Genomic DNA, 26,428 nt, shown 5'->3' on the forward strand with positions numbered 1-26,428 from the left:
CTTAAGGCGACTGCAGACCTCATCAACACTGCCAAACACGGTTTGTCAAAAAAAAAGAGAGAGATGACAGGCACCGACCAGAAAGGTGACGTACGTATATTTTACAAAATTACACAAAGGATGGCCAATAAACATTCAAAGGGAAAAATCCATCAGGGTTCAGCAGTTGCTTTTGTTCTGCTACATTTTCACTGCTGTACAAAATTCTCTAAACACAGGAGAAACACCGATATCGCCTCGATTCACTTGCGTTGTGTTCACGGCGCGTCGTGCAGGAATGACATATAGATTTTCATGTTTGACAATATAACGAGTCAATAAAACATCTGTAACTCTTGAAGCTGGAGGACCTCACATCGGTACACAAAGCAGCAAAATACCGACCAGCCTATACAGACTACGCCCAATGCTACTCTTTACCCCCCCCCCCCCCCCCCCCATTGTGAACTCATTGAGCTATTTGGCTGATTGCATTATTCAGGTTGCGCCAAGAGGAAACGCCTCTGTCGATGAGATGCAGTAAATCAAAGTGCATGCTGGAAGACATGTGCTTCCATCTCTAATCTACAGTATCGTTTACTGTGAGCCTATCATTGGCATTCTGACAGTACTGTTCAAAGCTACTGCTTTTTTTGACGAACAAAACAACCGGGTATCATTAACTTCAATGTATTTTACAACTCAAGGCAAATCTGGTAACGGTAAACACGGCGAACGTACAACGAAAAAGTGTATTGGCGATTCCTCGAGTACAGAGGTCTGCAACCTTCAAGACCAAAGGAGCCCATTTATGTCACATTCCACCAAATCTATTTTAACTGGAGCTGAAAATATGTTTAACAAAGATAATAGAGCTTATAATGTTGCCTGTATACAGTTTTGATAAATGAACATAAACTGTGTCTTATGTTGCATTTATGAAGTTTCACATTTAGGATATTATACATTTTATTACATTTCCAGCTGTTTTTGTACCTGATTTTAGGAGGTCTTTTAATTCATTTCTTTATTTTTTTTTTAATACAATTGTGACATTTTAGCTATTTTTTATAAAGCAGTTTTGTGTGTTTGATCATCTAGTTTCCTGCTTCTTTTTAGTTTGTTTTGTTTTTTTAAATCTTTTTGCATCATTATTGCAAACAGCCTGTGGTTCTTAACTTTGGACCAAACATGTGTTTGAGGATATGTAGTGCGAGTGTGCGTGTGTGTGTGTGTGTGTGTGTGTGTGTGTGTGTGTGTGTGTGTGTGTGTGTGTGTGTGTGTGTGTGTGTGTGTGTGTGTGTCCGCCCAGAGTCCACCCTTCGCCCGGGGGACACGCCACCTTGATCCACAGTCAGCTGGGGTCAGCTCCAGCGCCGCTCAGCTCCCCTAAGTCGGTTAAAGCTGTATAAAAGATGAATGGATCTTTCAACCATCATCCGCTGCGTGAATACCAAATGTCTTAGCTAAAGAGAACATAACTGTAACACCCTAACACAAAAGAGAAATGCGAAAATCAACCAAGACAGCATGATTTAGGCATTAGAAGTCACTGAAAACAATACCGACTTAAAACTCCCAGTGAAATATGGAAGTTAGAAAGTGTGCAGCGACCCCGCAAGGCTGTCAAATCATTTTTGCCCACGACAGACGACTTTTGAAGGACTGGAAGTTCGAAGTTTTCCATTTGTACTCCTCGTCCGTTCAGGCCGACTGTCAGCATCGGCCACTGGAGCTTTGATGCGTGCCATTCTCCTTTTCTCTCTCTCTCTCTACGCTTTAGGGAAGCGCGTCACGTCTCACTTTTAGAGGAAAATAAATAAATAATAAAACAAATTTGGAAATCTGGCAGCTTCGCTTATCAAGCACACATACACGTCTCGTCCTACAGTATGCTGAGAATAGTTGGGCTCTCTCCGGTAATTCAGCATACAAATGACCCACGAGCTAGCTTTAATGGAATAAAAAGTCAACCTACGCATTGTTGCTCGGGGCCCCGGTAGTACAGAGAAACCTCTTAACAGTTTCCTCACATCATAACTGCTGGAGCTGCTGAGGCCCCTGTGACTTCAGTGAATAAATAGAAATGTCAACAACTAATTAATTAGACTGGCTACAACTCGGAAAAGGTCATCGTTTTCAATGAATGGTCGACTTGTGAGGCTCAACACAAAGCTGCAGCTCCTCTCACACATCAGTGAATTGGACTCGGTGCCGCTGGTGGCAACCAGTGACCAGAGTAATGTTCCTCTCAAATCTCTTGTGAATGTGCAGCCTATTGGCCCAAAAAGAGAGTGAAACAATGAAAACTACACTAGTCATAATGAAATTTGTCTACGATGATGATGAGGAGGAGGAGGTTATGCTCCGTCTGTCTCGGTTTCACTGCTGAACTCTGCCTGCCGACATCTGATCTGACAACAACTCATAGTCAAACCGGAAAGGTAGAAAATAAAGGTAAAAGCTGTGAACTCTTCTAGGCCGTGAGTACAAACTCCTTCCAGGTGCACCGAGATGAACGAGGCCTCGTTTTCCCCTGAAGACTAATATAGTTCGGATTGAATCATTCAAAAATGTCTTTTTGACGTTATAATTAAGAATTCATAATTTCTAACATGTTGTTTTAGAACAGAACTAATTAAATCATGAATAGAAACTCCGCTGCCATTAAGCCACGGAAAGTGGAACCATATCACAGGCTCTGCTGGGCTGAGGTTTGAATAACAACCAACTGAGGTTACAATTGTTTTTCCCTACAAGGTTCAAATCCAACTATTTAGTTGTTTTTTGTTTTTTTTTACAAACAGCACTTAGACTAAACAAGCGTCTGCTGAGCGACCATGTTGAACAGCTTAATGACTGTTTTTAAAGTGACCCAACTGTGTGTTTAACAGTGTGTGACCAGTACCACATTTATATAAATGCTACACACACCACATCCTACACCGCGTAGACCAAACAGACAGACTGCATTGCACTTAAACTTAAACCCTGTTGGCTATATGCTGGTTTTTGCATTCTGGTTTTCAGTTTGTGAATCGCAAACATGTACGAAAAGAGGCATAATGCAGTCTTGTGTGATTGAATTGTTTATGGAATTCAATCTCATCATTTAATAGAAACTGTAGGACATTCAGACGTCATCGATTTATCACACAAACACCTTTCTGAAGTCATGACTGCTTTTTTCCCCCTAATTCCAGCATGTTGTAAAAATCTGTGATGCACTATTTCAAATTATCTGGTTCTAAAAAAATATAAAAAAAATTTTTATTAAAAGAAAGCCATAATTAACAATCAGAATTATCAGAACGTATGAAAACAATTCAGCTTTATACGTTCTAAGAGTTCAAATAACTAAGACATCAATTGACTTTTTAATGAAATCCCAAGACGTGCATGAATGTCCATCAAACAATTTCTCAACCACCTCTGCTGCGGCTTTAATTGAGATTCTTGCAGGTGTGAGTGACGGGCAGTTTCCTACCGCCGCTTTTAGAGGAACTGGCGAGTGTTCAGCTCGTGGAGATAATAAAAGGATCCTCCCACGAGTGCATTTAAGCCCTGCACACAGGTTTATTGAAGAAGGTGTGAATGTACCGTGACATGTCAAAAGCGCCCACCGTCTTTGTTCAGTCTACCTTCACCCGGGTCGAGATAAATAAACTGCGCTTTTATTCCGCGAGTTGAGTGTTCGTGTTCAATTCCAACCAATCATAAACCAAACAAGCCACAGTAGAGCAGTCCCGGCCGTTGATGCCACTCAAAAGCCAATGGTGTTGCATTAGCATGAATCAATAACAACAGAACATGATCTAGTAAGCTTCAGAGCCACCTGACAAATCACCCTGGAGAAAACTCAGTTTTACCCACAAAGTCTAGTTTTTGCCTCCACTCCCTTCCATCAGTGCACCGCAGCCAACACAGTGACATTTATTATGACAGCCCATCATTGCCGTCTGGGTGATGCCACCCTTTACATGGCTCAGAGGTGGATGGGGCGGAGGAAGTGATGGACACCACACGGCCAGTTTCACTGCATATCGCCTTATTGATGACTTTACTTGAAGGATTCTTCCCACTGCGATAAGCGTCCCATCCACTCTTATTTACTGACGGAGACCTACAAGTTCGTTTTCACACTTTTCGCCATTCAAGTGTTGGATTTGCTGGCTTGATGGACCCACACTACAACTATGGGAAACATGAGATTGATGGTTTTGATCCTGGGCTCTGACAATATGGAAAGACATTTTCCAATCAACAAAAATTACTCGGGTTTCACTAAGTGACGGGATGCAATTTCAAAGCACAAGCTCAAACACAGAATGATTGGCGGTCAGAGAGATAAATTACCTGATTGCACTTTACAAGTAATGTCACATCGATTCAACACAAACACAAAGTTAATGAATACTAAAAAAAAAAAATGTTGTCAGAAGGCCGGCTGGCCATCAAGCTGGGCTTGTTTATTTGTTCTTGGACATTGTGTTAGAACAAGCTGTTAATTGCAGCGCTCCAAAAAAAAAAAAAAAAAAAAAAAGTTAAGTGCTCACCTCGTACTCTCGGACCACCCTCATGCCCCGACCGCCTCCTCCATACGCCGCCTTAAAGATAATGGGGAAGCCGTATGTCTGGGCAAACGCTTGCGCCTCATGCAGACTGGCAATGGGTGCATCTGTTCCTGGGACCACCGGTACACCTGTACGGGAGCAGATTTAACAGGACTCAACATGTTGAACGGAAAACATACAAGCGGTCAGGTGCAGAAATCCGATTCTAACCATGACTCGGCGATCCTTGGTGGAGATTTAAAAATTTGGCGGAAAATAAGAGCCAAACAGAGTTATGGCACAGAGAGAGGAAGACGTGGCTCTGAAAGCAGCGTGAACAGATCTGCACGTTTCACAGTTACCTTCAGAGGCAGATGGAACAAGTAAGTGCTGGAAAAAATAAAATAAAATGATGTTCTGTAAATGTTCATCCCCCTCAGAAATGACTAAATTAATGTTTGCTGTGTAAAAGCCATTACAAATGCTTGTAACGGAATGCCAGGGAGGAAGATGGAGGGCGGAGGGGAAATGAGTCACCATCCGGATAAAAAGCAGCAGTTATGGAAAAATGTGTTGAAGTTTTAGACGCAGTTTTAACGTCACAAGCCTCAGAAACATCTTCAATCTGATCTCTGGGATCAGGAACTATTCGTTAGTATTGATTAAAAAGCTTAAACACAACTGGATTAAATCTTTTTTTATAGCATCCATATCTAAAACGTAAATATAATGCCTATCACATTTACACTACAAATATGTTCATTATATGATTTCAAGTTATCAAGTAAAGAACAAAATGTGATATGCTTGCAGATGATGGCAATCATCTCTAATCGTAAGAAAAGGGATTAACACCCCTTGATTTCTCCCCAATACTCCCGTGTCTTTGTGAATGTATACCAATTATTCTGATTTATTTCGTTCTCTTACATCCTCGCGTCTGTGAAAAACTAATTGCAAAAAACAAAACAAAGAACATGATGTGAAGCAGCTGAAAGTGAGCAAATAGAGAAACTAAACGTGGTTTGTTCAATTATCATATTTCTGAAACATGTAAAAGTTTCTAAGCCGATAATTACAAATTAATTAATTACATTAAAAACATTCTCGAAAGAGTGAGCGTGTCAAAAGAATGTCAAAAACAGATTTCATTTCATTTTAAAAGACTAAAAAGAATTGACCTTTATGGGAATTTTTGCAAATCAATATAAGAATGCAGTTTGGAACGTGTACCGTTGACACTGGAAGTTGTGTGAAATGCTCAACGCCTATCAAATGAACGTATCTGACTCATCTATGTTTTGACCGCGGTCCTTTTCTGCACCTGCACTGATGGCCAGCGACCGAGCCTCCACCTTGTCTCCCATCTTGCGGACCGTTTCCGGAGATGGTCCGATAAACATCACGCCGGCGTCCGAGCAGGCCTGAGCAAAGTCCGAACGCTCAGAGAGGAATCCGTAGCCCGGGTGGATGGCATCCACGTTGTTGTCCTGTGAGGTAACAGAGAAACAATGTCCGGCGTCACTCAGTCATCTATCAAAGCATGTCGTTTTTAACCCTCGGGCCAGTGGGGGAAATCAAAAGTCTTCTCACACGCCATCTTGCACGCGTCGGCGCTCGCCGTCTTGCGGCCGGTGCAATAGATTTATGTGCCACTATTGGAAAAGAGACTGTGAGCTAATGATGTATTCTATTCTCATTCTGTCTCGGGTACAAATTCCTTGATCATCATCCACTCAATGCACACCTGTGGGAGACCAAGTGGATAGGCATGAACACATCATTTAAGGGTCAGGCGAAAATTATCGAGGACACACACACACACACACACACACACACACACACACACACACACACACACACACACACACACACACACACACACACACACACACACACACACACACACACACACACACACACACACACACACACACACACACACACACACACACACACACACACACACACACACACACACACACACACACACACACACACACACACACACACACACACACACACACACACACACACACACACACACACACACACACACACACAGTAGCAGAGAAGATACAGTAGCTACCTAGGTTGACAGATAGAGCCGTCTCTGGATCAGTATGCGCCATCTGCTCTTGGATACGAGACAGACTACAATTACGGGCTGTCCCGTTGTTAAGGGAGCCGTTACTGCCAGGCCAGGGGAGGCACGGAGCCACACACACACACACACACACACACACACACACACACACACGCGCTGGTTCAAAACCTCACCTGCTCCAAACTCTCCCGCAGAGTACGCAATGTGATTTGAGCAGCTTCATAAGTTTATTAGCTGCTTTATTGTGCAACGTGGATTTTATAAACACGTGTGTGTGTGTAAGTTTGAGTACAGGTTGCTGCTTTTGGCTGAATCGGAGGTGACAAATGCTCTGACACACTTTTGTAAACGTCTACGTGATAAATTGATTGAATGAGAAAAAAACAAGTTTGGTTAACTCTGGACAGAGATGAGGAATCAGTTCGATTTTAACCCACAATCAAAGAATGTCATGATTCCGGATGGCCAAAATCCCTGCGCATATATATATATATATATATATATATATATATATATATATATATATCTGCCATGAGACACAAAAGCAAAGACATGAAGGGTAGATTATGATTCATACGTCCATATTCTCTCAGTCACAGTTCCAACAAATAAACACATTTCTACATCCAACGTGCAGCAGCTATAAAAATACACAGAGGGTACACAGACAAAAATGGATGGATATTATTATGTAGTAAAGAGTGGCACAGACACACGCATACACCCACACACACACGCACACACACACACTCACTTACAGGGGGTGGCCGAGCTCCCAGATAGGCAGACGGATTTTGAGAAATGAGTTGGATGGCAAAGACTTGGCGACTTGGCCGACTGACCACATGCCCACGAAGGAAATTATAAACCGTGAGGCGTTTGTTCAGGAAAATGATAATGGCTGTTCATCCTGGAGGGATGGAAGGAGTACGGGAGGAAAAGGAAATAAGAAGGAGCAGAGGAGAGATTGTTTTTTGTTTTTTTTTAAATAAATAAATAAATAAAATTAAGAATTGGGGGAAGCAGAAACGAGAACACAATGTGGACAGGGAGGCGCGAGGAACAATGGGGAAAGGGAGGGAAAACGACGAAGGGAAGAAAAACATAGCAGCAGGTGTGACGGGTCGCGGAGAACGATCCTTTCCATACAAGCTAAATATAGACATGGGGAAGAAACGCGATCGGTCCAACCCTCGTCCACCTTGTGGAGGAAAAAAAAGATTCAACTGCCGAGACACCAAACGCAGCAGGCCAAAGAAACCCAAGCACAGGAAAAAGAAAATAAGACACAAGGTTATGGGAACGTTTTTTTGTTGCTCTGTAAAGAGAGTTACGAAACACTTTAAGTAAATAGGCTGGAAATCCCGCTCTTACAGTTTATAAAATAAACAATGTTTGAAAAAACTGCACTGAATAATCCACTTTGGAAATGTAGTAATCAATAACTTTTTGCCATTTGCTTCTTAATATATGTAGCATGTTTTATACCTATAACCTGCTTTTACATTTTAATTTATATAGAAGTAAATATTTACTCTTCCAGTATCCATATATGTTGTAGCAATCAGTAATGTAATAATAATAGCTGAACATAATGCAAACAGTTTGAAGAGCTCAAATATACTGAAGCCAATAAAGTAATAAATGTAATAAAACAGTAAAACGTTTTGTAAACTGAAGGACAGTGCTGTAAAGTGTGTATCCTCATGAAGACTATGTCTTCCACCATCACCATGTTTGATAAGCACAGAAATGGCAAGCAATGCAGTCGTATTGTCACATTATCGACGGTGGTTTTTACATTTCCACATGATTCTTTTGAGTTATGCTAGAAGCGTAATCAGTTGTTGAATTATTACAATTATTCCGTAATTACACAATGATAATTGTGACATTAATGGCTTCAAATGTACGTATTGGTCATTATTAGATTACTGGATTCTGTGGGGGGGGGGGCGTAATCAAAGAAAATGTTGAAATCTGAAGAAGCCTTTCTAAAAGCAGAATGATTGTTACTGCATCCTAACCTAGAAAACTGGGTTTGATTTGAAGCCCGGGTCTTTCAGCAGGACTACGAACAAGAAACACACACTCAGCTGTACCAAGCAAAAGATACTGTTTTAAAGAGGTCGGTATCGAGTTGTGACCTAAATCCAATTGGAAATCTTTGGAGAGAGCAGCAAGGTGCCACTGCAGCGAGGACTTCTTTAGACTTCACCAGTTTGCACTTGCAGCAAGATAATCATGTTGGTTTGCAGAGCATTTAGACACACACACACACACACACACACACACACACACACACACACACACACACACACACACACACACACACACACACACACACACACACACACACACACACACACACACACACACACACACACACACACACACACACACACACACACACACACACACACACACACACACACACACACACACACACACACACACACACACACACACACACACACACACACACACACACACACACACACACACACACACACACAAAATGCGTCTTGTCATTCTTGTGGGGAACATTGGAATCATTTAACTATTTCACAGTTCCGATGGGCTGTTTGTTTCTCATTTCTTCATTTCATTCTGTAGATATGTTAAACACGAACTTGAAGTTCCCATGAAGTTATTATTTGCATATTTTCACATACAATTTGTTGAATAATTGGTATATTTTAAGCTTTATTGTTTTGTTTTATTTACAAACTTTACAACAGTTTGTTTATCAACTAACACAAGGTGAACAACAGAACATATCTCTTATTAATTATTAATTACCTTGGCAACTTTGATGATGTCTGGAATGTGAAGGTAAGCTGCAACAGGGGTCAGGCCTTTTCCAATCAGGTAAGCCTCATCTGCCTTCTGCCTGTTGAAATAAGTGTTGACGATTCACATTAGTACATATACATTTGACAACATATTGTCAAAAACTGATTTTCACATGTGAAAACAAGGCACTTCGTCGAAACAAGGGCAGACTTCTGGGAAACTTCTGTACATTCGTGTGCATTTTTTAGTTTAAACTCAAACTGCGCTGATCGGAGGCAGCTGTAAGTATTAGCCCAAACTAATACAGGGTTAGTTATCCAGACAAGGTATTTGGGGGGGGGGAAAGGAGACATTAGAAAGTTTAAATGGAACAACAACAACAACAAAAAAAAAAAAAGAAGCCGTTAAGCAGATTAGTTGCTGCATGTAAACAAAGCAGTGTGATTACCTGAACGTCTGCAATGTCAATACAATTACACTTATGTCCTCTTTAATACAAACTGCAATTCAAAGAGCTGGCCCAAAGCACCCGCAGAGGTGCTACATGCTTCCCAGGCCTCCTTTAATTGCTGCCGGCTTTAATCGGCTGTCAACACTTCGCAGTCAATATGCAGCCACAGCAGCGGAGCCGTTTGGAGAGAGAAATCCGCCTCGTTCACGTTGCGATTATTACCTGTGCATCTGTCCAGTGTCCTGCTCAGAGTAAACGGCCACGGTTCGAATCCCCAGCTCGGTGCAGGCTCTGAACACCCGGATCGCTATTTCACCTGGAAAACAAGGCGGAGGACGTGAGGAAACGATACCGACCGGGCGGGTTCTTTCGTTTCCTCTCCCAGTCCGATGCTCGAGTATCCAGAGACTGCAGGCTGCAGGTTTCACTCTTCATTTTCACAAGCACAACTTTTACATCAAGTATTGCCATTCAGTAGCTTTGACCTGATTTTTTTTTCATGAGACGTGAAAGTAAGACAAAGCCATCTGGTGCGCTTCATCACACAGTGTAAAAATACATCAACGGGATTTTTTATTTATTTTTTTCTCTCTCAAGTTTATGGTTCACAGTGTAAAAATCCCAGCTTGAGACAAGTACGAACGCTCCCAGACTTTTATCTTGCTGTGACAAGACCCAAGAAGTTGTTTTTAGGCGAAAAAGAACACAGTTTGGGCAGGAAAAAGCATTTAGTCACAGAAAAACTAGCGGGAGGTGTTGCTCTTGCTTGAATGGGAGGACAGCATTGAAACATGTGTGCAGCTTGAAAAACCCAAAAGAGGGATGATAGTAGGAATGTAGGAGTCAGGGAAAAGACAGATGAAATGCATTTCATTTTAACGTAAAAGAGGTCATGAGGTTGAGTTAAAGGGTTTTCACAGTTGGGCAACTTTAATAACATAATAAAGAATAATAAATCATGGCAGGAAAAACAAAGTAAAAAAGAGGGAAATGAGGTTGGAAGTATAAAAAGAACAGCAATGTCATGGGGGTGAAAGGAGGAACAGAGCAAGTGGCTGAGAGGAAAATCACATTCGACAAGTTCTGAGAAAGTGGAGAAAACGAGGGGCGAAGGTGAGACGAGTTGAGGAGAAACTAGAGGAGAACATTAGCGAATGAGTAGAGGAGCAATGGCAGGGCGGAGATGTGCTTAGTGAACTGGAATCCAGCCTGATATGATATGATGGCCGGGCCTCCTCATCACGCAGCGTGCGCTCCACAGCCAGGCACGGTCCGGTGCGCCGCAGTGTGATGACTGTGATCTAATGTGGTGTTGATATCGCGTCATGCCGATGTGAAGCGGAGAGATTGACGGGAAGCTCTTGTGTGTGTGTGTGTGTGTGTGTGTGTGTGTGTGTGTGTGTGTGTGTGTGTGTGTGTGTGTGTGTGTGTGTGTGTGTGTGTGTGTGTGTGTGTGTGTGTGTGTGTGTGTGTGTGTGTGTGTGTGTGTGTGTGTGTGTGTGTGTGTGTGTGTGTGTGTGTGTGTGTGTGTGTGTGTGTGTGCGCGCGCAAGGCCACAGACAGTTCGAATCAAACTGATGGATTAAGGCAGTGAAATAGAGACTTCACGGGCCAGGAGACATAGGCGTATACATGCATATGTGCAACGATGGAGTGTGTCCAGGTTTTCAACGTGACAGAAAAAAAAAAAAAAAAAAACACACACACTAGTCAAACTGGAACAATGAAACATCGAAACCGAATAGAGCATTATAAAAAAAGTGTCCACGAGTAGGGATATAATGACGGGCTCTGAAGAGCAATTAGAATGAAATGCATGAACACATTTAATTGTCACTCAATACTCCATGTCACCTGAAATTAACTGCACACAGACGGCCTCTTTGGGCAGCATTAGCATTAACAGGAGGGGGTCGAGTGATTGGAAGTATCGCCACAGCTCGTCAGCGACGATTATGCCACATCTAACGACCGAATTCCGGACCGCTTCTCTTCTCGATAATTATACTTCTCTTCAACCTCTACAATTTTTACCTTCATGCAAAGCTTGTTTATGGTGTTTAGACCCCGAGTGTAGTAGTTAGAGGCAGCATGGGTGCTCACGTGGTCCTCTTACCAGCACCGACTCAAAATAGGTAGAGAAAATGTTTACGAGGAAAACGAGAATATTAGAAAATGATCTGAAAATGTCACAAATCGCATTCATAATACAGATCACTGTGACTTTTAAAGTACTAGCTCAAAATATTTAGTCAAGTGTCATGTTTGTATATTATACAGTATCTCTGTTTTTGAAGACGAGTTCCTTACATCAAATATTTTTCTACATAATCTGATAAGTTGTTTATGTTCCACCAGCAGGTTCTCCAATTATTATTTCTGTATGACTTCAATCACTCCTTTAAATATCAAAATTGCAGAATTTCCTCTCCAAACTGAGGGGTGATGTTGAGAGTCAAGCTGAGCCTCAGAAAGCACAAACCACATCACTCTGGGTTTCTTTTGATTTCTCACTCTCACCAGGGTAATGTTTGTTGACACTTTTATTAGAAGTCCACACGACCCATAGAAAAACAGATCTATTTCATACGTCTCTATAAATATTTAATCTTGATGATCCATGTGTTGCAGTCAGTACCTCTGCCTCCCTGCACTGCCCCCTACAGGGAGGCAGAGGTACTGCCCCCTACAGGGAGTCAGTACCTCTGCCTCCCTGTAGGGGGCAGTGCTGAACACACCGGTGAGTGCTTCTTCTATTCAACAGCATTATAATTAGCACTTCACTTTCTAAATTGCAATTATTGGTAGGCTGGAGGACAATCAGTATTCAGTAGATTTTAAAAATATTCTAATTCGCAGCCCCTGTCTCTTTAAGATTTATTGTTTGCCCTGCATTAAATGGTGCATCTCATTTTCTTTAATTTAACATAGTGAGGGCAAGAAATTATTTTAAAGCATAACATTTTATAAATGTGCATTTTTCCCTCAAATCAAACATAAATATCAGTTAAATTCGAAACAAACAGACAAAGCCGGTGCCAAGGCAAACTCACTGTCAAAATAAATCAAGATTAAGAGGTGCGGGTGTATTTCTTTGCAGAGCTTCGATTGTCTCGAGTTATGAATGAAAGTGCGTTGAACTTCACGTCATTTAACGATTCCCTTTCCAGGATCGTCACTTTAATGGAGGAGAGCTTACCTCGATTGGCCACCATGACTTTCTTTATTGGCCGGTGCTTGCTCTGCGGGGCAGAGTGTGCAGACCGGGAGAGGACGCACGCCCTCCGGACAGCCAGCAGGCTGAGGCCGCCTCGCACCGTCATGTACTTCAACATCCTGTAGGAGGAGAAACAAAATGTAGGTTTCACACACACACACACAAAAAAAAAAGCTTCCTTAGATCAAAACTACACAGAAAATAGGCTTTTTTTTTTTACTTCTTCTTTGGTCCAATATACATTTTTACTCGCATTCACACACACATATGCTGGTGATGCATCATATATCCTCGGTTCTGCCTGATAAAGAAATTACAAGGCCGCTTTTCACAGCCAATTACTGCACAAGGAAAGCCATTTGGATCAAAGTCCCTAAATCCCGATCAAACAAAACACAGGTCTCATCCAAAACCCTTTCATTTCCACGCGAGGACATTTTTTGCCAAGTTCAGGTCGTCGGGTGAAGAGAGACGCTTCTGGGCGGAGGAGGGGGAGGCTTTGAAACGCCGACACATGTGAGCTCCGTTCAGAGAGATTTAATCTGCTGAAGCACCACACCGCCTTGAGCACATGCCGGGGCTCCTGGGCACCTTCGATAGCCCGGTATTTGCTGGGAAATATATTAATTGGCCTTGGACATCTCCAGGGAGTCCTGGATTATTGTCAATACTGCAGAGAAAGGAAAGTCCGGAGCCCTCAAGAGTCGCGGTGTCAGACACTTGGCCTGCAGGGTAAAACTGGCCCAGCAGAGGATCTTGCAAATTGTAAAAAATGACAAAGATATTACCTGAAGATTTTTCAATAAGAATGTTCCCAATTTGTACACTGGGGCTTGAAGTGTTCTCATAAGAGAAGCAGATACAACAGAACACAGAGGCAGAATCAAGGAGCAGGTGGCATCTCTGCCCGAAGGTGAAAGAGCAGCGGCGCAACGGTGAAAGCCACCATGTTGCCAACAAAGCAGCTTCACTTTGTGGAAACATGCACGCTGTAGGCTGCACAACTCATTCGTCCCGAGAAGCAACAGGCCATTTGCCAACATCAGCCTGAAGACGAACAATGTGTCTGAAGTATGATTCCAGATCTTATGGAGGATTTTCCAGATGAAGCTCAAAGTCCAGTCGTTTGCTGCGTCGTCGCAGGAATGAAAACGACACGAGACTCGACATTAAGCATGCTGCTTCTTCTTCTTCTTCTTCTTCTTCTTCCACCAAGCTGCAGTTTGTAAGTGGATGTTGAATGTTATTGTGTTCAAATGGGAATCCTGCACCAATTCGGTTGACAATTTAAAATGTCCGGCATTTGCTATTGCAGATTCCCACCGAGAACAAGATTTTTTTTTTTTAACATCACAGCCTATTAATTATTAATAGATTATTAATTTGTATTCGGTACACTGATAAAGCCTCAGATCCAAAACAATACATTCACCACTTCCATCTTTTCCACCACTTGGAGCTGATTTCGGCTGAATATGGGTAAAGCAGGATTGCCAATGAATCTCAAATGTATGTCGTTCGACTGTGGGATTAAAAACTGGATTACCCAGAGAAAACCTCCACACAGGGAGAACGTGCAGCCACACACAAAACCACAACGCTGTCTCAAAGAGATGAGAGCATCAGCCACTACAGCAACGTGAGACCGGCATTTAACAAGTCCCAGTTGAAAGAAACAGCCCTTTAAAAATAGAATAAAATATGGAGTCCAATGACAGACAGGATTTTAGTGCATTCCACTCTGTTTTGCACCAGGGGCACAAATGATTAAAATGAGTTTGACACTCCTGCATTAGAGGATTCAATTGCAGACAGGAAGACCAGAAAGCTTTTACAGAAGCCGTCCTGCTCAAATATTAATATTACAGCCCTCCAATCACTGTAAGTTACACACTAACAAGACTGAAGGTATACTTGGCTACATACCAGTGGTTATGGAGATGAAGTGGGGTGGTAAAACCCAAAGGATGATGAAACGAAGAAATGGTCTTTAATAAAACATGACACAGACTCAACATAACCTGCATAGTGATCATATCCAACATGATGAGCCTGTGGGTCGGCTGAACTATGTGGGTAATACATATATACGTGGGAAAAGAGTTTGAGGCAGATTAAAATAAATTAAAACAAACTTATTTTAAGGAGGCAGGGTTAGATTTACATACGAGGAAGTCTGGTGTTCAAATAATTCTAAATTACTGAACAGCAAATCTAGTGTCCAGAAACGTACTGTCTACTAATTTAGGTTGAGAATTGAAGAAGACACAATCAATTAAAAGAAAATGTGATCGAAGGTGTCGAAGTCGCTTCCTCGTTAATTATTTGCCAAACCTACCTGTGATCATACCTGACACGAGCCTTCCTGTTTGGTTTGCAAGCTGCAATTCTTACCACGGTTCACAAATAAAGCTCAGACCAAAAACAGCACGTGAATGCGTCGCAGGTGCGCACAGAAATACGCATAACACGCAACCTCGTGCATTGAGGAACTTTTAAAAAAAATAAAACTACCTGCGCTCGTGGAGCAGGGCGTGTCAGTGAAGGTGAGACAGACTGCACAAACCTCCAACAGCTTCATCTGGCTGGAGCAGCCTGAAGCCCACTGACGATCCTCTGCTGCCACACTGCGGTCAAACGCTGGTACTGCAGCCAGAGGTTCCAACATTGTGAACCATTCCAATGCAGATTCTGGTTGATGCAGCATGTTTTCACTTATTGGTCCACGCTGTCCCATCATTATTATTTTTCCACTACTCATATTTGAAAGTAATTGAAAACCCCCACATAATCTTCTAACACAGTTCGACCACAGTTTCATATTTCCAAAGAGATGTTTATATTCAAATTAAACAAAAAAAAAAGAAGATAATTTTGAAGCTGAAAAATTACTATTCTAGATGTTCGGTAAATTCGTATGATTGTTTCATAAAAAAAGCAGATAATGTAAGATATTCAGACAGGAGGTAAGAGGATAATGAGTGGATCAGTGGGAAAATGTGGCTGAGACTGTCGAGTTCACCAGGATTAGACGCGATAACACAATGAAAAGATTCATTTGTTCCCTGTTGTTTTCAGTAGGGACATTTATTCTGAAAATTCGTGGTTATAGGTTATTTCTATTGTGAGTAGAAATGTTGCAATACAATAACAAATAATTATCTGAGTCATAAATTCATGAGTTATTGGTTTTCAATTAAAAAGAACCAAATGGAGCGTGTTGAAACCGCCTGAGGACGGCGCACAGCGGAAACTCCCGCTGAAACTAAATACTGTATCTACACACAAAAGCGCCAGTGTCACATTGTGAAACAGATAAAGTTTCTCTGGGCCTGGGAACAAGAGGCACGTACAGTCCACTGCACAAGCACTGGAGCCTCAAAGCAAAGTCATTTCTATTAACCACAGAGGAATACAGTGAATTTATGTAAAACCTTAAAACTTAATGTTTCGGAGAAAAACCAAATGGAATAAATGCAACAATCAAAACTGAGACAAATTCAAATGGAACATCATGATAACGTTTACAGACACACCACTTGCAGGCTGTATATACAGACAATTCTCTGAACCACAAAGTGCAAAAAAAATAAAATGCTTATGTGGAGAAAATAGAACTGCAATTCATGAGGATAGATATTAGAAAGACACTGCGATGAAACCACCTGAAAAGAAAATCTGTTTGTAGAAGGACTTTTAATGCGTGTGCAGAACAAAACGCTCAAATCTGAGCAAGCGGTCTAATGATGTTTTGTTTCAAACGGGTTTTGAAATTCTGTTTTACGTCCTAAAATGTGGAAATCTTTGTGATTCCATGACAGTGTGCTGATGAAAGAAACGTCCCGACCTGAAGGACGTGGCGCAGCATCCATTTCCTAAGCCGACCGTGAATAATTTAATGACTGGAAATCCAGGCAAAGACGGCGTACGCCCGCTGCTATTAGCATCATCGATCTTAATGATACAGTTGAACCTTCGGAGGCCGTTTTGCTCTATTGTAACATACAAATCAGACGGTGACACAGAATTGCTGATATCTTTTTTTTGAAATTCCAGAAAAGAAACGGCCACATCCAGGGTCAGTTCTGAGCAAAAAAGTGTCAAACACAATCAAGGTCATCATTTTACGTCCATCTTTTCTTCCCTCCACCGTCACTCTCTCCTTCCAAAAGAATCTTTCTCTTCATTGAGAATGTTAACCGACAGCTGTGTAATGCCGCTCTCTACCCTTCTCCTTCCTTTCTTCCCGTCTCGCTGCACCAACGGGTGTGCCCGACCTCGACTCCAGTTCTGGGCTCTGATCAATACATACGGTTAAATAATTCATGAGTGAAAGAGGAATTTGGGCTTTGTGATGATGGGATGTTATTTTTGGCAGGTGGGGACTCACAATAGGAAGAGTTGTGACTCAGTGTTAAACGCAACACAGATTAAGCGTTTGCTTGTAACCCCCTTGAACGTTTCAGCCTTTGAGCCTTTTAGATATGCTGTTCAGAAAGCTCCTTGTAAGAGTCAAGGCTATTTTTTAACTTGCCACTGAGTTTTCTTTCATCATTTTTTAATCCAGTTACATAAAAATAGACCGATTTGAGGCCAAAAGCAGTTGTAAACTCTCACGGATATGGTCAAAGGAAAAGTGTGTGTGATTTACTGACACCTAGTGGGGAGACGACAGATTGCAGTCAGTATACGTCTGTCTCAAGAGGAGCCAAACTCATTTAAAATGCAAAATGTCTTCTTTGGAAAAAAGTATGTCCGCTCTGGGCTTCTGTAGTAACAATCTGCAACTCCAAGCAAATCACACTAGTCAGACGTGGGCTCTTCAAATCTTAATTTTAACGATTTATATTTGATTTTTTTTTTTTCATTAATTCCACTCAATAGATAATGGATGTACTTTCTTAATTTCTTAAACAACAAACAGAAAATCGTATTTAAAAAAATCTTTCCTGTCCTTTATGTTCCTGCGAGAGCCTTTGTTTAAAGAACTTTAAGAAAGTGATGAAGTTTCAGTTACTATTCAGGATGTTAAATGTTTCAGAACATTTCCAACTGGTTTGTGTCTGATTTTAACAGTTTTCTCCAATTTTTTTAAACAATATTGAAATCGGAGCCATTTTAACCACTTGGGCTGCTTTTTGTCCTTCCACTTTTATGCTATGTCATGTGTTCTTTTTCTTTAGAAATTGTCTTTTAGGGTTTTTTTTTTTGTTATTTTAGTTTGTTTTTTTTTCATATATTGTGGTTTTAGTACTCCCCCCCCCCCCCCCCCCCATTTAATTGTGCAATTTTGAAAGCTTTTTTTTCAGCCAAGAGATATGATTCTTATGTGTAAATAAACTAAAATAAAATGAGGATAAAATATCAATTGAGGGGTGATTTTGTGAAAGCAATTCAGGGAGAACTCCAGCGGGGCTTCAGAGCCCCAGGTTGCAGAACCCTTGTTCTAGTTTTTAGAAATAAGTCAATCTATTTGTCGACTTTCTTCCGGGAGAAATTATTATTCTTTTTTTTAAACCATCTCCTCAAAATGAATTCATATCATCCATCAAGGCATCATAAAGTGGATCAACATCAGATCATAAAGCTTTTTTATTGTACTGTAACAAGAGTAAGTTAAATTTTCATTCCAGTTATTCCAAAAGACTTTTCAAACTGAAACAAGCAGGAGTCTGAAACCTTTATAAATCCCTTTAAACAGGTCCCTACTCTGAAACAAGAATGTGACCTTTGCCTTTTACCGAGCGCAAGAAAACAAAAAGGAAAGCGGCGTTCTTACAGATTTTACGTCAAAGCGGGACGCCTGATCAATAATTTACCGGAACGTTGCAAAATGCCACAAGATACTGGATTATCTTTCCGGAGCGGGCGCTGCTGTAATCTCTGTTTGCACCGCGGGTCCTCCCGTCTCCCCCGGGGCCACAAACACAACCCCCCGGCCTTGGACAGAAACCTGCCTCAAGTTAGTCATTTAGTCCAGTTCAAATCCCGACTGGAGGCCCGACAAGCAGACTTCCAGCATCGCAAGGCTCTGGAGACGTGTTTGCTCTTGGATAAAAGCAAGTAACAGCTCAGCAAAAAGAAAGACAAAGACAAAAAAAAGACTTGTAGAGTCAAACAAGTGAAGACACAATACAAAGGGCATCGAAATGCAAATGCTGTGACCAGCAGTGGTGCTCTATGAGGGTCGGGTTTCAAAAACTGCGGCGAGCCCCAGAATGAAAGTACAATTGTGAAGCACGTGACGTGCCAAATGCACTCCACGACCTTATTTCTCTCCAAATCTTTCTGCGCGTGTGCCTGACGGCAGAATCAAGTCAAACGTGTACTTCTGCATGTACCAGCGGCTCCGCTGTGTAAAGTTAAAAGGGTTAACCGCCACATAGGCGGCGTGGAGCCTTTGGGTTCATACATTAACTCGAATCCCGAGCAAAGTTCTGCTCTTCTGCCCGCGACATTGTGACACACAAACACACATAACGAGTGTCGGTTACATGTTCGGCTCAACGCTGATTGGATGATCGGAGGGGGGGGGGGGGGGGGGCAAACAAATGCATGCGTCTGGCTATCTGCCAGCGCTGTGCAACACCAGACGGTCCACCTTTATGTGTTTTACTGCAACGCAGACAATCAATCACAGGCGCCGCTGCAGGAACAGGCCGGGATGTTCCGGTCCTGAAGAAGAAGAAGCAAAGGTATTCACGTCTCCCAACAATGAGAGAAGAGAACTTTCTCCATAACTTTCCATTGTGACACTCAATACCCTCTTATTTGGCATCGTGGAATCGACGTTTCCCTTTTTAATCATGAATTATCAAACATAGTTTGAGCTGCCGCACATCTTGTATCTGAGTGATCAGTGAACACATCAGTAAGTGAGACGATAACCGCGTCAAATATTGTGCAATCCTGGGAGTTTTTATTATTTATTAATTTTTCAGGGAATTGTAACACATTTATGTTCATATTATGTCAATTATGTACAATTAAGTCCTACATTCCCAGTTTCATGTGGCTCCCACAAGCATACATGATCCGATTCATATCAAACACGTGTGTTTAAACACTGGCTCAACATACAGGAGATATCTGCTTTTTAGAAATGGACTCATGACGGTTAAAGCCGTTCTGTAAAACAGATTGTTGGATGATCAGATCATTAAAAACAGTGGAGCTCTGCCGACTCCTAAAATAAGTTTGTTAAAGTCATCGTATACTGATGATACTATAAATTAAGTCGTATGACCTGAATCTAAAACTTATTTATTAACTTGAAGTGTAATTTCACTCATGCAATGGCTCTTCACAGCGATTTACTGACGGCAACCAACCCTGCACTGGACGCACCTCCTCAGGTGAGGTAAGAGACAGGAATCCTGCCGCCACAGATAATTAGCGGGACGCCGCCGAGGGAAAACTTGCCAGCTCTGCCGTGTGCAGCCACTAATCTCAGCATGCGCCAGGATGCAGCGGACAGGTTTCAGGAGTTTAAACACAACACACCAACACGCCCTCCGTCTGCAGGCCGATCAGCCGAATCAGCTCTGAAACACACAATCACTCGTCAAGCGTGGCGAGCGAGCACGAGAAGCAAATGGAAAATGGACGTGCGCTCATCCACACGCCCTTCCTTCCGGCCTCCTCCGTCCCACCTGCCTGTATAACTTGACGGGCAGAAACGATGGCGCTTAGCCTAAGACTGGGACATCACGCCTGAGGAGAGGGAGACCATGGAAACCTCAGAAACCTCAGAAACCTCAGAAACCTGCCCCAAACAGGAAGTAGTCCAACTTCTTAAGGGAAGACAGGAACAGACGGTTTACTTCTAAAACTTTCTCAACCAAATAGTAAACTGTGCTTCTTTTTGCAGGGTTGATTTGTGTAATTAAGGAGGGTGTGCTCATGTGTCCTTATTTGAACTCACGTCACAAAAAGCATTCTACCGTTTAATAACGACGTATTCATGTTAACTGTACTGACGTATCCTCTAATAGATTAGGTGTGAAGGTGACCGTCCGTCTCTCTGCGTTTGCTGCTGTGGGAGCTTTTCCTAGAATTACATACTCGGTTGAAGTAGACGTTAAAGTAGAACTTGTGGGACACTGCGAAGGTTTTTCAAGCGACGAGATCCTGCTGCATTTTGCTTTTTGACTTTCACTGTCACACCAGCTCAGCGATGGGAGCAGCTGTGTCAACAAGACGCTCCATCCTCCTCCATCCTCCTCCTCCTCCTCCTCCTGCTGCTGCTGCTGCAGGCCTCTTCAGATATACAATATGTTGGAAAAACAAGTTAGGAGTTAACTCATTTCTACAGAAATACTGCACATCAATACTTCTTTTAAGTAGTATTGACTAGTGGAGGTTTAACAGAAAATCATTGCCGTCATATATATATATATATATATATATATATATCCTAAAAATACATATTTTGTGTTGCAAAGTAGCATCATCTCGGATAAAGTTTTGACCTGTGGAGGGAAATATAAAACTGCATAAACTGGCCCATGGGCTGATTTAAGTAAATCTACTCCCACCGTCTAATCAAATCCAATTATAACTTGCTTACTATGCGAAATGTTCACCTTCTTACATTAAAAAAAAAAGTATATCTGGAAGTTCTTCACTGAAAGGGTACCACAGGAATACACAAGAATCATCCATGTGTCTATAGTTGAGTGTCCCTCCTGCTCGGCCCGTCCAGTTTGTTTATATTAAAAAGCCTCGCAAGAAATCAGATTTGGAAGAGTTTCTCCTAACGCGACGTGACAAAGTTATACGGCGAATGCTTGTGTAAAGAAAAGCAATATCCTCTAATCATCCCCAATCGTCTCTGCACACTGAGAGATTTCGCCCCGGAATGCAACTGCCAGTGAAGCCAAGTTGCTGCGTGGAGCGACACCAGAGGTGGTGTAAGTTCACGGCCTCCCCAGCGTGAGGAGGATAAATAAATCCAGTTTGAATTGTAACGCAATACGCTTTTATCACAGCTCAAAAAGAAAAGTCATGCTTAAACTACAACCCTGTGTGTGAGTTTATCTTTCTGAGAAGCTCAAGGTCTTTTTCCTTTTTCTTGTACATTTGAGACCAAAATAAAGAAATCCTCCATCAAAAGTAAAGCTACTTCTCACTGCCTGAGTATTTCTGCAGGAGAGCACACGGCCAGGTCTGCTCACGGTGACTCAAAGTCCATCTCTTGATCACTCATCAGCTCGCGGCTGGGCCGCCCAGGGCCCAGGGATGAGGCTGCTGCTCGCCGTGAACCACCTCGCTGACGCAGAGTAAAGGTTGTTTTGAGGATGAGTAAACAATGGAATGATTCTGACACAATATGCGCGGGTTCAAAGGTGAAAGAGCAAGGGGCTGATTCGTTTCTGCGTTGCATCAGTGGGGGAAAAACACATTTACTTGCAAGAGATAGAGACACCTCTGTTAGGTGTGGCTTTAAAAAAAAAAAAAAAAAAACTGAATAGTGTGCAATCAGCAAGTTGCAGCAGGTAAACAAGACATTCATGCAGACTCCCTGTTTTATAAATGTCTGCGTGTGGTGGATTTGCATGTTTAAAAGTGCTGACTCAACGAGATAACAGCACACATGTCCGCTTCAAAGAAAATAGAATGGGCATGTAGTTTATTAAACAACTTCTCAAGAAGGATCCGCTATTTACAAACATTGGTTGAAGTCTCAACACTTTGCAGCCGGACACTGTCCATGTGGCTGAGAGTTAATACACACACACAAACACACACACACACACTGAACTCATTCATACTCCTCAGCACACACACACACCTCCTCATAACACACACACACACGCACACACACACACACACACACACACACACACACACACACACACACACACACACACACACACACACACACACACACACACACACACACACACACACACCCCCGTTACCCGTCAGTACTCACATGCTGGCGCTCTGTCGGTATCAGTAAACGGCGGGACTCCTCAGGCTGGTAACCGGACGCCGAGTGTAAACAGTCGACTATCACTTGAGTGTTTATGGGATTTGCCTCTTTGCTCGCGAACACACACAAACACACACACGCGCTGCCACTCGAGGGAGGAAGAGAGGGTAGGTTTATATATATACACACACACACACTCTCTCTCATGCACACGCTCTATTCACTCACACACGCACGCGCGCTTTTACGAAGAGGTACACTTCGGGACGGCCGAGCGCGCGCTCACAGCTTCGACACACACACACACACTGTCACTCTCTCACTCCCCTATATGTAGTTGAGGAGCTAAGAAGCTAACTGTCTACTGTAGCTAACTTAGCTAGCAGCTGGCACCGTCCGTCTCCGTCTGGCGGATATAGAAGTCTGCTTCTGCGCCTGCCCTCCACTGTTAATCTCTCTCTCTCTCCCTCTCTCCCTCTCTCGCTCTAAGCTCTCATCCTTCTCTCACATGACGCAGGCGGGCACGCCCCCTCCGCTCTCAGCCAATCACAGCAGAGGGCATGGCGGCACGCGGTGAGCGGCACCATTTAAAGAGCACCGCATCAAGGACGGGCCCCCCCACCCCCCCACCCCCTCCTCTGATTACGTAATTACAGCGCAATAAAAACGTAATAAATCACGTAACGTCACATCACGCAGCGCCGTGGTGGGGGAATCCTCGGAACCATGTGGCCTTTTGCACATGATTTCTACAACAAGAGTTTTTCATTCTTTCCTGAGGAGCTGATTCATTCCTCATCAGCACTCCTCATTTCTACCACATGTAAAAATATAAAAACTGGATTCATTGATCATATTTTTGTGATTTTGTTTAAATGGACTGAGGAATAGCAGCAATTACGTGACCAAAAAAACCAGCAACAATCTTTTAATGGCTCGGAATCGGTTGTAAACAATGCATATTGTGAAGAATCCATATAGCTCAATCTCACTGGGGGCATTCCAATAATGTATACTGAGAAACACTATAGTTTTTCTTCACTTTAAATAATAATAATAATAATAGGGGTGGTGTAATGGTTAGCTTTTCAGTGGTGGCCTCAAAGTGAGAGAAGTGAGCTTGGGTTTGCACGTTCAAAACTCACAACTGACAGGTTACCACTGTTTGTCTAAGACAGTTGCTCACAGCAGCTCCCCAGGCACTGCAGCAGCCCACTTCTCCTATATGTAGTTAAAGTCAACTATAAGAAGGGATGGGTTAAACACAGATAAATAATTTTTAGTAAAACATCCTGAATTAGATGAAAGTACTCTCACTTCATAGCAAAAATTGGTCTTGGGTTTGAGTCTGATATGGGTCTTTCTGTGTGGGTTTACTTTCTTTCTTTGTGCCCGAGCGTCCTCCCACGGTCCAAAGACATGGGTTTGAGGTTGATTAGTAACTCTGAACTGCTCATGGGTGAACTTGAGCGTGTGCTTTGTGTTTGCAACCAGTTCAAGGTGTCTTCACCCGAAGTCTACATGTTTTGGCTCCAATGCTCCATGACCCCGAACTGGATAAACATTGAATAAATAGAGTACAAATAACATCTCCACATATTACTGCAGCTCAATATTGTTTATCAAAATTGTATGTCTACAATAAAAATGTTTGTAACTTTCTGAAGATTCACTGAGTAAATAGAGCTATATGAAGGTGGATTTGGTTAATAAGTAGTGTTTGTTTCAGGCAGATGAACATGTTGGAAATGTCATGTTCCAAATATGACAGTTGGACAAAGTAAAAAAAAAATATTTTCAAAGTCATGCAAAACTGGATTATGGTGTTGATGAATATTGATGGTTTCACTTTCTAGAGAAAAAAATCTCTTTTTCAATAAAATTGTGTGTTAAGACAAAATTAACTGCCTATTGAAAATAGTAACAACAGCATAATCAAATATACAACCAATGAGGCTGATAAAAGTTCAAAACAGGTTCCTTCCCAAAATGTATGTTCAAAGAACAGGCCATGTTCAGTATACAGACTCCTTACGCACAGCGAAAATCACAACACCGATATTAATTCCAAACTTTCAATAAAAGTAAGTTCTTTTCCAAATTTATCAAGCCATTCCAAGATTCCAAATTAATATAAGCAATTCCAGCAAATATAACCGGGACTGTGAACCGAACAGCCAATCGCACGAGTGCAGGCTTGTGTAGAATAACTACATCAAATCCACACTAAAATTGTGAAAGGATGCACGCTAAAGTTTGTAGAAATGTTATGTTTGCCTGCATTAATCCAGAAAAGTATTATATGTGACCTATTTTGTAATGTGCGTCTACATTTTCCCACAAAAACGAATGGAAACAATTGGGAGTTTTAGTAAACCTATCAATTATTATAACATCCTTTTCACTGATCTAGCCTAATTGAGGTCAAATGGAGATATAGTGGGTGAGAAAAAGACAAAAGCATGGTTATAACACCCTGTGAGCCAAACACTGAGCATTACTGACACTGACACTCTTGACAGATGGTGCAAGACAAACTGGCACAGTCTACATAGGAAACTCCATCAGCACAGAGGACACGAGGACCTGACACCAGAAAGGAGAGACACAGGGTAATTAAAACAACTCAGCTCACAAAAGAGTCTCCATGGCAAAATATGATGTCATAAAAGAAGAAGAAAAAAACAGATCAATGTTGTTTTAGGAATTGCTTATATTGTTCATGAGGGTTGTCAAGTTTTCTTTGAGAACCGGGTGTGGAGGCAGGAGGAAAGTTTGGATCAGGAAACGGCTGAAAGGGACAGGATTTGATTACAGGCTGGTGAAATGGCTCTTTGTATTTATGTTTTGTACAGGTACACAATAGACCACTGTGCTTTTATCTCAAAGGATCACACAATACCCACAGACAAAAAATGTGAGGACACGGCCTTGAAGTAATTCATACATTAGCTCTTTGATTGTGGCCTCTGAGTGCCTGACACTACAGTCACCCTTAATGCACACAGGAAAGCCAGTAATATGGTAAAAACTGACTTTTTTCCTGATATTTTGAGGCCAAATGACAACAGTGACATCAGTTATTTAAACAGCTGTCTCCTCATGCAGGGAATCAGAGAACCAAGCAGAAGTTTTAAGGTTATTTTCTTGAGAAATGTCTTGTTTTTTTCATTTACAGGATGTCTTGCTGAATTCCAGGTTTAATCACAATTACATGCAGGAGTTCTGTCTCGGTGGAAATTTGGAGCATATGGAATCGGCGAAACCAGAATTATTACCGAATCAGTACATATGAACTGTATTTATTATTGCTCTGACCTTTATTTTCCAAAGAAACCTTTAAAGCTGAACTGAACTTCACTCAAACTGCCCTCTCCCATTGTTTTGT

At 42.0% G+C, this 26,428-nt stretch overlaps 1 protein-coding gene across 2 annotated transcripts in view; it reads right to left on the reverse strand.

The window, feature by feature from the left end:
* Positions 1-23,527, reverse strand: part of pcxb (pyruvate carboxylase b) — a 312,252-nt gene extending 288,725 nt beyond the window's left edge. The window contains exons 1-6 of one of the 2 annotated variants that reach the window (XM_080486361.1): positions 23,041-23,527; positions 13,086-13,222; positions 10,109-10,202; positions 9,442-9,532; positions 5,857-6,022; positions 4,536-4,681 (exon numbers count right to left, since the gene is read on the reverse strand). In XM_080486361.1, coding sequence (XP_080342487.1) covers positions 4,536-4,681; positions 5,857-6,022; positions 9,442-9,532; positions 10,109-10,202; positions 13,086-13,222; positions 23,041-23,042 — 636 coding nt within the window. In that variant the 5' untranslated portion in view covers positions 23,043-23,527. Of the gene's footprint in view, positions 1-4,535; positions 4,682-5,856; positions 6,023-9,441; positions 9,533-10,108; positions 10,203-13,085; positions 13,223-15,441; positions 15,536-23,040 lie in introns of those variants that run through there. The other variant, XM_080486362.1, reaches the window with a different exon arrangement.
* Between the last annotated feature and the right edge of the window lie 2,901 nt (positions 23,528-26,428).

The sequence above is a fragment of the Lipophrys pholis genome (assembly GCF_963383615.2).
Source record: "Lipophrys pholis genome assembly, chromosome: 18".
Lineage (NCBI taxonomy): Eukaryota > Metazoa > Chordata > Actinopteri > Blenniiformes > Blenniidae > Lipophrys > Lipophrys pholis.